Source organism: Pseudorasbora parva, chromosome 19 (assembly GCF_024679245.1).
Source record: "Pseudorasbora parva isolate DD20220531a chromosome 19, ASM2467924v1, whole genome shotgun sequence".
Lineage (NCBI taxonomy): Eukaryota > Metazoa > Chordata > Actinopteri > Cypriniformes > Gobionidae > Pseudorasbora > Pseudorasbora parva.
Window position 1 is genome coordinate 4,761,248 of NC_090190.1, and position 14,060 is coordinate 4,775,307.

Consider the following 14,060-nt stretch of genomic DNA (forward strand, 5'->3'; position numbering starts at 1 on the left):
GGCATATGCAGCATGTCAGGGCGGTCTTGAGGTCGCTGAGGGGAGCGGGGCTCACGGCCAACCCAAAGAAGTGTGCGATTGGGCGGGTGGAAGTAAGGTATCTGGGCTTCCACTTGGGTCATGGACAAGTGCGTCCCCAAATTGATAAGACCGCAGCAATTGCAACCTGTCCGAGACCCAAGACCAAAAAGGAGGTTAGGCAGTTCTTGGGGCTGGCGGGATATTATAGACGGTTCATACCAAATTATTCGGACCTCACCAGCCCTTTGACTGACCTTACTAGAAAGGGGCTACCAGATACGGTCCAGTGGACGGAGCCGTGTCAACAGGCTTTTACCCGAGTGAAGGCTGCTCTATGTGGCGGGCCGCTCTTACACTCCCCTGACTTTTCTCTCCCTTTCTTGTTGCAGACTGACGCGTCGGACAGGGGGCTGGGCGCAGTCCTGGCCCAGGAGGTGGAGGGGGGAGAGCGGCCGGTGCTGTACATTAGCCGTAAGCTCTCCAAAAGGGAAGCTAAGTACAGCACCATAGAGAAGGAGTGTCTGGCCATCAGGTGGGCCGTTCTCACCCTCCGCTACTACCTCCTGGGGCGAGAGTTCACCCTCTGTTCGGACCACGCTCCTCTCCAATGGCTCCACCGCATGAAGGATACCAACGCGCGGATCACCCGTTGGTATCTAGCTCTTCAGCCGTTTAAATTCAAGGTGGTCCACAGGCCGGGTGCTCAGATGGCTGTGGCCGATTTCCTCTCCAGAAATGGGGGGGGGGGGCCTGCAGGCCGGACGGCTCCCCGGCCTGAGTCGGGCGGTGGGGGTATGTGGCAAGGGGGGCGTGGTTCAGCGAGGTCTGCAGCGGGAGAGAGAGCCGCGGGACGAGCGGTAAGTGAGTGGGTTGGACGCAGATTAATAACACCTGTCTCTTGTTCCAGTAATGAGCGCGGAGAGGGTATAAAACCTCGGCAGAGACCAGAAAGAGAGAGAGACGGACGGTTGATGCTGAAACACGGACTGAGAAACCGGAAGCCGGAAGTACCGACCCGGAAGTGATCGCGAGTGTTTGGAGTTGGAAAGAATCTCCACACTACTAAGTGTGCTTTTGATATTGAGTTGATAAATAAAAGAGCATCAACCGTCCAGCCGACCCCCGTGTCCTCTTCCTTCCTCACATTAAGAACTTTGTTACAGTGATTATTTCTGTTAGTAATAAAAAGATCAATGATTCAGTTATGATATAATATACGCTTATGTTGATTCATATTCTTAGACACAAAAGACACAAACCACATATCTGTACATAGACATTATAGAACATTATACACAACAACGCTCTGGAATATTAAACACACAATACACTCAAACGCTACACAGACCCGTGTATACATGATTGCTAGTGTCTGCAAACAGACCATGTTTACATGGCATCTGTGTATGTGTGTGTACTCAGACCATGCGTAGTCACAGGCTTACACTGTGACAGAACAGATATTTTTGACATGACTGAACTGAACTGAGTTCTCTTCCGTGTATTTTTGCACAGAAAAGACAAATACATACAAAAAAAGTGTCCAAATATCCCTGTAAACAAAGACGGTTGTCTTAAATAAATGCAAACCGACAAGAAAACGCATGTGTAAGAGTATATTGGATCTGTGCAGCTCTTAAAGTGACAGCAGCCTAATAAACCTGCTGCCTTCTCTATTATAATGTTAATCAAACAACAAAAGACAATGAGAAAATGCACTCGCTGTTCTTGACTGAATAACTTGTGTAATTATATTTGTAATGTATAGTTTATTTATGAAGTGCAGTGTTATTTTACATTTGATTATAGTTCCTGTACATTAATACTATCTTCAATTATAAAATCTTAAAACGCTGTTTATTTCAATCATATCTTTGTTCAGTTGTATTGATTTGTGCGATTGCTAATTTGTTTATTTATTATTTTTGAATGACTAAGGGAGGTTTCACACCTGTAATTTTGGTTCGTACCAAACTGAAAAGTCAGAAAATCCGGACCAAACAAGGTAGGTGTGAAAGCACCCTTAATGAAGTGGTCAAAATTATTTCTGACTCGATGTCTTTGACATATATTGCACATCTGTGCACGTTTCATAATCAATATAGTCTAGATGAAATTTAAAAATAACATTATAATATTTAAACATAACTATAAAATAAAATACATTGTTTGGCTAAAAAGCCTTTATCTTCTAGGAGCTCCTCCTTTTCTGTCGGCGCCGATAAAATGTTTGCACAATGAGGACGTTCATTTGGTGAATTTGCCTCGAGTATAGTTGGTGCTGCAGATAGTAATGCTATAATATTAACAGTATTGGCAACGATGCGTCTGTTCATTCATTCTTGTCAAAGTTAGCCGCTGAATTGACAACGCACTGACGTCAGACGCACGTCCGCCAACAAACCAATCAATGTTAAGATGCAGCCCACATAGATAATGACGACAGGACGCCAGTGCGTCATGTAAAGTTCTTTGGTGCGTTAACATAATTGCAATGTGAAAGCAAACCAAAAAGAACCAAATGTCCAAACACAAACTTTGGTTCGGACCTTGGTGCGGACTTTCAGGTGTGAAAACGCCCTAAGTGTTTACTTGTGTTTAATAATGCCTGAGATTTATATTAGTTAGGCTCGTTGTTTATGCTATTTTTAAACCACAGGCAAAAGTTCCTTGCTTGAGTGTTCTTTAGCCTGTTGATTTTTGTTCATGGTATTCAGCAGCAATTAAATGTTTTGCAAATAAGACTTAGAACAAATGTGAATGATATTGCTTCACTATTCCGAAATCGGAATAGTTATAAATTCAAAAAGATACCCAACCCTAGCCGTGACTACTGAACGAGGGAGCTGATTGAGATGCACCCTAGCTTAACATTAGAGCGAGCGGCCATGTAAAGTGGCGAAAGGTGTTTGCCCGTGACCTTTTTGTGGTCACCCTTTACCCTCTTGAAATAATCCTGCACTTGGAATTTCCTGTCCGACATAATTACCTCATGGACCGGACACAGTAAAAATCTGTCCATTACGGACTGTGTTAGAATCTGCGAACAACCCCAAATCTACCACCTAAATATTGGTCGACTATTAGGGGGCAGCCCTAGACCGGGCACACACTGATGAAGGAGACTGATCTACAAACAAATATGGACAAAGATTTGATGTCTGGAATGAGTGAACTGAACAGCGGAGGTGAGTGGGTGCTTACACTTCCTCTCTTGCTTTTGGCGATGGAATCTCCACAGTCTGCAGGAAGTGTCCGCTTGCTGGATTTCTTTAGCTCATGTTCTACAGCCTCCTCAATCACAGGCTCCAATCGTGTCTACACACACACACACACACACACACACACACACACACACACACACACACACACACACACACACACGAATACATTAGTCAAACAGACATATATTTGAATCAAGTTTAAGGTGCAGAATCTTATTTTTGTATTAAAAACCCAAATAAATTTATGTTTTGGTGTTCTTGCTACTGAAATGGGAAGTTTAGGAAAAACATTTTAAAGAGCTGGTCCTTTTTTTCTTTTATAAAGCCGATTTATGCGCCACAGACATGGTCTGTGATTTGCTTCTAGCTTAAAAAGCTTCAATCCTATAGAAATGAATAGTATTTAAACTATGTTAGAAATGATGTACTTTGACATTATGGATGTCACAGTGAGGACATTTTCACATTGGTAAATAAACCGGTATTACCGATAACACCCGGTGATTGGGGGTTGGGGGGAGGAGCTATTGTATATAATTTGTGTGCATCAGGGAGCCGCTATCAAAAAGCACTGTATTGAAATCGTTTTTGAATGCGCAATCGCTTTCGACTTCGTGATCACACGTGCTCTTGCACATTTTACAAGATAAGAGATTTGTCAATTACGCTCAGGATCTGTTACGCACCAAATCCTCTGTCCATCGTCCTGTCAGTCATCTCTTCATATGATACCTGACTCCTGCTGCACTGTGCTGCGACTCTGCAGCTCGTGCTGTATATGGAGCAGAGCAGACGCTTTCAGTTGATAACTGTAGTGTCGATTGTCCTACTGAACTAAATGATTTTTATTCCCATAAAACAGCAAAACGGCAGTGGGGAAGATGCCGGGGTGGGTAAGTAATGTAATTGGTGTACGAACACTGTGTAACAACAACTACCGCAGCAAGCCTATTTGACATGAGATGAAAACTCCATTCATAGATTATTTTAGGCCTCTGATATTAAATTCGACATAAGGTGATTTCCGCCATATGCTAGAAGTAACATGACCAGCGAATTAACATTCACTTTATATCAGCAACCCCTTATCATCAGACTAAATGAATCGCATACATCTATAAATAGGGCATTTCTAAAATCAGTAGCCAAACACTTTTTGTATGCGATGCTGTAAATCCAAGATCACCGACATATCATGTAAGAAAACAAACAAGCCAACAAAACGTTACTTAAATATTCTTGCCTCTGACAAAATAGTGGTATCATAAGAGGGCTGATATTTCTCCTTCTCCTGCGCAGACCTTTTCTCCATCTTCTCTCTGTCCGTTTTTTGTTTTCTGTCTGCTCCCTTTGGCTGTTCATAGCAAGATATGAGAAACACTTTAGTGCATCCTGAAGACGTACGTCACATTAATGATTGAAAACAAGCTTTTTAACAGCACAAGCATTCAGTATAGTAAAAATAAGGGGGGTATGAATTCAAACCTGAGGTCTTTAACCAAATATATATTTCCTTGCATTTGATGCATGCTTGCATGCATGTGACGTCACCTTAAAGACTTTGATCTGGCAGCTGGCGGAGTGCAGGTGCTCAGTATATTCTCCACTTTCATTTTGTTTAAAGGTGTCGATCTGGATCCGGAACGGAACTCCTTTCTCTCCGCCGTGTTTCCGCGGGGTGAACTCTGTACTGATGCAATGAACCTTCAGCGAGAGAAGGAAGGAAAGAAAGTTAATGAGCGTGGAGCAAATGATCGCTTCCCAGAGCTTCGTGCGTTACACGATTTCTGCACAGATTAAGATATGCCAGATCCATTTAATCAACTGGAATGATATTCATGTTTGAAACTTGATCGGACGCTTTCCTGGTCAAGAGATAATGTCAAAGAGTCAGTGGCCCAAATCAGACACTCTACAACATGTCTGGGACATTAAGATCATCTCAAACATGCCTGACTCTATTGGCACAACATCTGCATAGCTCCTTTGAGAGTGAGAGACAATTTATGGCCAATGAGATTGTGCTCCAGGCATGTAATGTTCATCAACTACACCAGCTGTGAGTATCTTGACAGCGAGCACTAAAATTGACCTGAAACAATATGCAGAGTATATTGCAATATTGTTTTCGTGCAATTTTGCACTATTTATTATGAATGATTTATCTGTGTAAATTTTTTTTTAATCATGTGCCCTCAAAATCTTTCATCAAAATAACTTCCCCTCCCTCTTCCAGCATCCCTTCTCTTCTCTGATGATGTGTTTAAAGGTGTGAGGGTGGGGCAACCTGTCACTCACATGATATCGACCAATAGCAAACCACAACCATCAAATAGACTGCTGCAGGGATGACGTCAAACCCAGAAGACTAATTTGACACCAGTTCCCTTGAGATTTTTCTATGGGGTTTAATAATAAGTATTAGTAGTAAAATGTGGTAAACTTAGCTTGACAATACTTAAACGCAACGGCTAAGTGCAAATAGTGACAGATGATATTTACACTAAGTACAAGTAGCAATAGATTCTATTTACACTAGGAAAAAATAGCAGTATTTCCACAGATACTATTTGCACCTCAGTGTTGTACATTACATGGTATGCAATATAATTATTTGTATTAAAATTATTAAATGGATGCCATCTTACTTGCACAATAAATCCCTCCCTAAACCTACCCATAAACACTTTTTTATTAAACACACGTTTGACACTTTATTTTATTTTATTCATTTTTACTAAAAAACAAAAAAAGGCCTTTCCGATCTGATATGTGATGGAAAAAGTGAGTAGAGTGAGCTCGGCAAATGGTGGCACGCTTTGTGTCAAAGCAGCATCTTCCATAATTTAATCTGGCCTAACCAGATATCAGTAGGCGGAGTTAGTGTAAAATTAGCATTTAAATATATACTTAAATCACACACACCCATATATCGATTTTAATAGGCAAATGAGTCTATGATTGGATCATTATTGCAGTGATTATTATGTTTCTAGCATGCTATGTTAGGCCACAGTTCTTGATGGGGTGTGTGCATCTCAAGGGAACCGGTGGAGAATGAGTCTTCTGGGGTTTGACGTCATACCGGCAGCACTCTATTGCCCACAAACAAAAAGGAAAAAAGAAAAGACTTGCGCAACTTCCGTTTCATGCTGATTTTAACCTTTAAACTACCTCAACATGACAGCGTGTTCATGGTTTGATCTTAAATACAGAGCAGAAGAGAAATCTTGTGAGTGCTAGTGTGTACCTGCACAAAAACAGAGGCTCGCTTGGAAAGATCCCACAGGAACTCTGCGGCGTTTAGCTGTGACGAGTGTGTGTGGGGCTCGGTGATGCCAACTGACATGGGGATATCTGTAACAGACATAACGCACAGTAAAAACTCCCTCTCGAGGCTTTACGCCGCTTGAAACGCTTATCCTGATGAAAGAAACAAAAAAATTATGACGGCAAACTAATATAATCACACGACAAGCTCTCACCGATGTCGAGGAGGCGGTCGCCAGGCCGATTCCATTTCCAACCTTCCAGCTGCTGATGCTCCATGTACTGAAGCCTTCGGTCATGGAAAACCACCCTAACTAAACTCTATAATTCACCCCAAACCAAACACACACAAACACAAAACCATCAGGACAAGCAGCACTCTTAAAGAGCCATACACCACACCAGTCCATCCTGCACCGCTGAATCTACAGCACCGCCGCAAAACAAATTAGATTTTTCCAGAGTTGTGAGCTTGTAGCTGGAATTTGATGACATAAAAACAGTGTAAACGTCCACTGCGTCTTCACTTGCTGCACTCCAGAACAAACATACAGCAGATGTGTGGTTGATTCAGTGAAGGATTCCTCAGGTTGATTCAAAACCATTTGTGATGTGATTCATTTAAAGAACTGACTGAATCAGATTAGACTGTTTAGGCTGTTTGCTTGTTTACATAGGAGGCAAGCAAAGACAACGCAAGAGAAATATTCTGTATTTACTGTTCAAAAGTTTGGGGTGAGTAAGATTTTGGTTCCAAAGAAACTAATACTTGTATTCGGCATTCACGCAATCATTTATGCATAAATGGATTAAAAATTGACAGTGAAGACATGCTACAAAAGATTTCTGCTTCAAGTAAATGCTGAACTTTCAACATTGATAATAATCAGAATTGTTTTTAGCATCAAATCATGATATTAGAATGACTTCTGAAGGATCATGTGACACTGAAGACTGGAGTAATAATGAATAAAGTAATTACATTTCAAAATATATTTAAATAGAAAAAATATATATATTTCACAATATTACTGTATTCTGATCAAATTTTAATTTTTCTAATTATTTTCTTGAGTAGCTTTGGTGAGCAGAAGAGACTTAGAGACAATGTATTCGTTTTTTCAATTCACCTTTTTCACTTAAAGGCACAATATATAATAATTTTTGATTAAAATATCCAAAACCCACTAGAGCAATGTTATAGATTTTGTTGACTTGTGTTCTTACATTATCCCAAATGTTTCCATGAATGTTTAAATCCAGAAAAAGCTATTTTGTCATTTGTCGACTATCAATGACATCATACCCACGTTCCCCTCGATTTCCAGTTTATTTTTATTTTGTAGAAACCATGGAAACACCAAAGACGCTTTAATATATGATGTGTTTTATTAGACAGGTGAGCAACTGTTTGGAGACATTCATCGACAGAAAACTAATTATTGTTATTTAACTTAACAGTCTTGTTTAAATCTTGTTTTCTTAATTTACCGAGAGCAGCATGTTTTACCATGTCTAACATCGATCTAGCTCACTAGCATAACTTTCAACACACTCAAATAATGTATCTAATATGATAAACAGCGCTGCGTTACCTAACATACACATGAGCAGAAGTGGAAGCGCTCGTCTGCGGCAGAATAAAAGCTCTGCGAAATCAAGGTTTCATCAAGCTACGCCTTTGTTTTCAATAAGCGACATCTAGCGGAGGAAAAATTACATGTTGTGGCTTTAATTGTTTAGCAGTTTTAAATGATCATATTTATAGATAAATTGCATCCAACAATGCCACCATGACACAACTGTGCCAGTGAACAATACTGTTCACAAATGAGTATTTTATTAAAATATCATAATCATATTGGTTAATCTTTATTTGCAGTATTCCCCAAAACATAATTTTTTTTACCAAATTCAAGTCGGTCAAAACTCTCAACCTAAGTTAAATATTACGTTGCTGTCCGGCGGAAACCTTGCATCTCGCGTCTTTAGCCACAGCGCTGTAGATTCACTGGTGCAGGAGTCGCCACACCACACCAAACCCCAAGCACACTGCGCTGACAAAACACACACACACACACACAATCTCCCACCTTCACAGTCTTGTTGAGTTCAGGCATCTCCCCTATTTTCCTGTTATCAAGCAATCGGATCTCATAAGACTGGCCTACATGGGAGAGGAAAGTGTGTTATTGAACACATTCTCTGTGTGTTCTTGCAGGCACAGAGAAAGAAACGACAGGTAATGGAAAGTGAAACCATACCTTGGTTTAGGTAGGTGAGCGTCTCCTCGTGTAGCTTCACAGCAGGGGAGGTGGCGGCACACAGCACGTACTGAAATGGAGGATTCTTGGTGTCAGACTCCACGGGAACGCTAACATCTTCCTGCTTAAAGATGGGCAGAGCCAACACATCACTGAGAAACAAAGACAGACACACAGAGAAACAGAAGTTATGAGACTGTGAATAATGTTGGTTAGGACCACAGACCCTCTTCAGTCAGCATGGAAATGGTTGTTATGGAAACAGGTATATGAGGAGCCCGGTTTCACCTATACACTCTTTAAAAACCACACGAGTCACGACACACTTCTGAACCACAAACATAGAGCATGTGTTCTCATCAGACTACTGGGAAATACAAATAAAGAAGGGTGGTCACAAATTAATGGATTTACAAACATATATTAATGCACTACTGTTAAAAAGTTTGGGGTCAGTACAGTTCAGTCAACAAGGTTAAAAAATTACCATATATAACAAAATATTTCTATTTCAGATCAAATGTTGTTCTTTCTATTCTATATCACGGTTCCCACATAAATATTAAGCGGCACAACTGTTTTCAACATTGATAATAATAAGAAAGGTTTCTTGAGCAACAAATTATTATTTCAAAATGATTTCTGAAGGATCATGTGACACTGAAGACTGGAGAAATGATGCTGAAAATTCAGCTTTGATCACAGGAATAAATTACATTTTACTATATTACACTAGAAAACTGTTATTTTTAAATAGTAATAATATAAAAAAATATTGCTGTTTTTATTGTATTTTTAATCAAATAAATGCAGCCACGGTGAGCATTGGAAACTTCTTTCTAAAACATTAAAACATCTTGCCGACCACAAATTTTGTGCATCACGAAACTGATAACATTTAAAGTGCCCCTATTATGCTATTTTAAAGCTTCATAATTTTGTTTTGGAGTCTTCTGGAATGTTTACATGCATTCAAGGTCAAAAAAACATATTCATGTTTCTCATAATATGTGACCCGTGCAGGCAAAATGAGTCGCAATTTGAGCTACCCCTGTTTGAAGTCGATAGTCAGCAAAGTCCATTCTGAGAGAAATCGAGATCAAGTTTTCTGAGGGTTCCCAAAGCAAAATCCAATAACACCAACGCTGACACACACCATGTCAACACCGAATCAAACCCAGAATAACTTTGCTTCATTTAATCCTTATTGGTGCAACTCACCCTATAGTGATTTTCCCGTTAAGCGTTTTAAAAACGCCCTGCTGTTTTTAGTGATTGCATAGCTGTATATGGATCTGTAGCGACTCAGGCGAATCAAACACACAATCGCCAGTTACCTTTAACAAATATGTTTTGAAAGTGTGCTGATGGACAGACCTTCCCCCAACACAACAGAGAAAGATTCTTCAGTCACCCTGGAAACCATCTGATAAGGGTTTTTATGGCCCCGAAAGGAATTTGGCCACATGAAGTTTCAGACACAAAGACACAGAGCTTTTGCCTCAAATTATAGACAAACCATCTATAAATGAACATGCACCCCAGGACATTATATGTAAACACATAACTGTTTTGTAAAATGTTTATTCTGTATGGTATTTTGCATATTTTTATCTTTGTCTTAACAAATTACTAGTTCAGATAACCTCATATATGTCATGTCTCCTATCAAATTAATGCTCACTTCACGACTTACACTTCCATGTATATCACTTATTCAGAAAATGCAGTGTGTGTTTGTTGCATTAATTATAGTATGAAGACTCAGAGACCCACTGAGTCGAACCTTCAAACAAAGAGCTATAAATTCTGCTGAGGAATTTCCCGCCGGGAAATCCCAACACTCTCATTGGTTAAGTCTAACCCTGGAGGGTGGGACTATTTCCAGACCTTAAAAGACCAGTGAAGACTTCCTCCTTCTCTCTCTTCTCTCTCTGGCTGAACCAACACGTTTTTGTGGCTGGCATTGAGCCAGGCCACCAATGCAGGCCCTCCAAGCAGGCCTCAGCTCTTCCAAAAATCTTCTCTTCTACAATCCGATCTTCAAGAACACGAAGCATCGCTAAAGCAAACAGCCGCTTCCCTCCCAACCTCGGAAAGGACCGCCGGACATGCAGGACATTTGAACACGCAGAGACACATACGCACACAAGCGAGAAGCCAAAACGAAACCAAAAAGAATGCAAGTATTCTATTTCTTACTGCTGTAAAGAGGGTGTGTTATTCTCCCGTTGGGATAAATTAACTCCGTGAAGGTCGTATTTGGTTGAACTGAAGGAAAGCATGCCTTGCTTACCCCCCCCCACTCTCTTTGTCTCTCTCTCCCCCTCACTCTCTTTGTCTCTCTCTCTCTCTTTTATCTCTCTCTAACTTCAGTCTATTCATTATTCTCTTTTATGTATTCTTTCGTTAATATCTATACTTCTACTCTCTTGATGCATATTTAGTATGTACTTTCTGTGTGAATTGTAGTGTTATTTTTAGTCTGTGTTTATTAAACCTCCGAAAGACATTTAATGAGTTGAATCTGTTATTCTGCCACATACACAAAGTCAATGAAACTTGCGATCTAAACGTTACCTAACTGCTTATGCTACTATGTTAGTAAAGTAAACTGTATGACCATTTGAAATATTAAACTTATCCTGATCAGTAAAGTTAATGTTTCTCATGCGCTCGTAAAGCAGTAATCCATTATTGAGAATTGATTTGGAAAGTCTATAACTAATTTGCAGGACAAACTTAGTAGGATAATTTCAAGCAATTTCATAAAGGGTTACTTGTATTTAATTAAACAATTTTCCCTATCGGAAAATTTTAATACGTAATGAACAACTGGCAAATCATATTCATAAATTCATGAATATTGAATATTAAATCCCTTTTGAGTTAATTATTCCCCGAGACATTAAACTCATGAGTCGTTGTTGTTACATTTATATGGTGGAGAAATATCGGGCAAGTTTCAAACGTTTGTGTATGTGTGAGTGATATTCATATTCTATTCATTGTGTATTTTTGGAGTATTAATAACCTGCACGCGCGTTTTTGTTTCGTTTTGTTTTGGTGTTGTTTTGTGAATTGAACGGTACGCGCAAGGCGAACCCAAGCATAAACAGATGCTGAGAAATGTTGAAGTAGCCGGATTATATTAATGAAAATATGAACGGTACAAAAATCCAATTTTGAAACGAAAAACTCTGCAGCCCGTAGGCGCAATAGGGTTATCCGCGTGATTTCCAAACGAATGTATTGTAGAAAATCCATACATTTGACTCGAGCAATATATTATGTGTTCCATCAAAATAATGAGATTTTGATGATGTCTGTAGACACGTACGTTGCGTTATCCCGCTTGATCTGAACTACAAAAGTTTCTATCTGTGCGGAAGATTGGGACAGGACGAGACTCTCCTGTACAATATAAGGGGCCTCAGAATAATTATTATATCGTTAAGATAAACGATAACTCCTGGTTTAAGTCTGGCTTAGCTAACCAAAGACCTGAGACCTAAAACATTTGAATCAGAGATGCTGAAAACCGTCAGCCATATTGATAAATGTCTATTGGAGTCCATGTAAAATGCGTGAATAGGCAGAAGATAAATTCCTGTTTTTCACCCGTTTCGTTGAGTCATTTGTAAATGATTTGCAAGAGCCAGTAAAGCGCAGAACGCCAGGGCGACCCAGAAATTGCAACGCCGCTTGCAAACCGCCAGAGGGCGACTCAAGAATTGCAACGCCGCTTGCAAAACGCGAAGGCGACTCAGAAATTGCAACGCCGCTTGCAAACCGCCAGAGGGCGACTCAAGAATTGCAACGCCGCTTGCAACCCGCCAGAGGGCGACTCTAGAACCAGACAAAGCCATCTGGTGAGCATTTCCGCCTAACTAACTCTAGTCTAGGGCGGGTGCAATAGCGCCATCGTGTGGATAAATTCGGATAGTTTCACTCTCCGTCATTTGATTCGGCCTTAACAAAATAAGTTTGAGCCTATAAATTGTTTATTGCTTACTGTTGTACACAGTTTCATTTATACAATTTTTCTAGCAACAACCAAATCTCCTTTCTCGCTGATTAAACACCCTTATTCGAATTTGAAGTTTAAAAAGAAACATAACTTCCTCTAACTCAAAGTGAAATTAGGTTTAAGTCACACAGTCCAATTGGAAGGAAGGACGCCACCGTGTGGTTATACCCTGTTAAGTCAGCGCAACACTAAATCACTACTCCCTTTCTGATTAATTCTTTTATTTGGATAACTCCCACTTAGAGATTAATCGTTATAGGATAAGATTTTTGATTGGCTTTCTTTTATTTGATTTTCCTTACAGGCTTATTTAAATTTCATTTAAACTTGCTTTGAATTTAATTTGAATTAAGTTGAGCTTCTAATTCTTTTATTTTATTTTATTTATAATTTTATTTTAATTTTTAATTTTAATTTTTAATTTTAATTAATTTTTTTTTTATTTATTAAAATTTTTATTTTTATTTTTATTTTTATTTTTCTCTGCAAAAGTTTTTCTGTTCCCCTCCCATTGGGAATAAAGCTCAGTCTGGTAATTACAAACGGTATCAAAAGTGCTTTTTGTTTTATCATTACTTGACAGAAACTTTTGCCTTTTTCTAAATTGCTCTTGATATTTAATCTTCCACGTAAGCGACCTCAATTCACCCCAGGATGAGCTAAATGGGACAACCCATAGTACAAGCCGAATTTTAGTATATCTTGAGCATTTAGCCAATTAATTTCCCTAACGCTCCCGGCGCGCACGCTGACATTCCTTTCATTACAGACCAATTCATCTTGTGTTTGTTTCCACTGTGCTCTTTCCTATCCTCACTGTTGGACTATCACGATTGTGTTTCTTTCAGTTCACCAAGAGACCCCAAGGAGAATTAAATAGTCCCGGGACGACCGAGCAGCAGTTCACCAAGTGACCCCCCAGGGCTACCGCCCACCTAATTGTCTGAATTGTCTAATTATCTAACTGTCTAGATCAGTTAGCCAAAATTCCCAGCTATCCGTACGATAGCTCGTTAGCTTAGAACAAGCTTGCATTGGCTCTCTCTCTGTGTGTGTGTGTGTGCTGTGTTTCTTTCGTCCGCAGTAATGTTCCGTGCACCCAGTTCCGCCGTCCCGTGGGACCGCCTAACGACATGGCTGGAAGCGCTAACGGCCACCAGTCAAGGAAGTCTGGGGCAGCTGAAACAGGAACAACTGGACACAGAGCTAGACCAGCTGATGACACACGACCCCACGCAGAGCTACTCCAAC

General features: G+C 40.0%; 1 protein-coding gene across 1 annotated transcript in view; it reads right to left on the minus strand.

The window, feature by feature from the left end:
• The window catches only part of ubp1 (upstream binding protein 1), a 46,154-nt gene that overhangs the window by 17,198 nt on the left and 14,896 nt on the right, over positions 1–14,060 (minus strand). Inside the window, exons 2-8 of the mRNA XM_067425344.1 lie at positions 8,780–8,931; positions 8,609–8,682; positions 6,731–6,836; positions 6,496–6,602; positions 4,797–4,949; positions 4,489–4,599; positions 3,226–3,339 (exon numbers count right to left, since the gene is read on the minus strand). Coding sequence (XP_067281445.1) covers positions 3,226–3,339; positions 4,489–4,599; positions 4,797–4,949; positions 6,496–6,602; positions 6,731–6,836; positions 8,609–8,682; positions 8,780–8,931 — 817 coding nt within the window. The remainder of the gene's footprint in view (positions 1–3,225; positions 3,340–4,488; positions 4,600–4,796; positions 4,950–6,495; positions 6,603–6,730; positions 6,837–8,608; positions 8,683–8,779; positions 8,932–14,060) is intronic.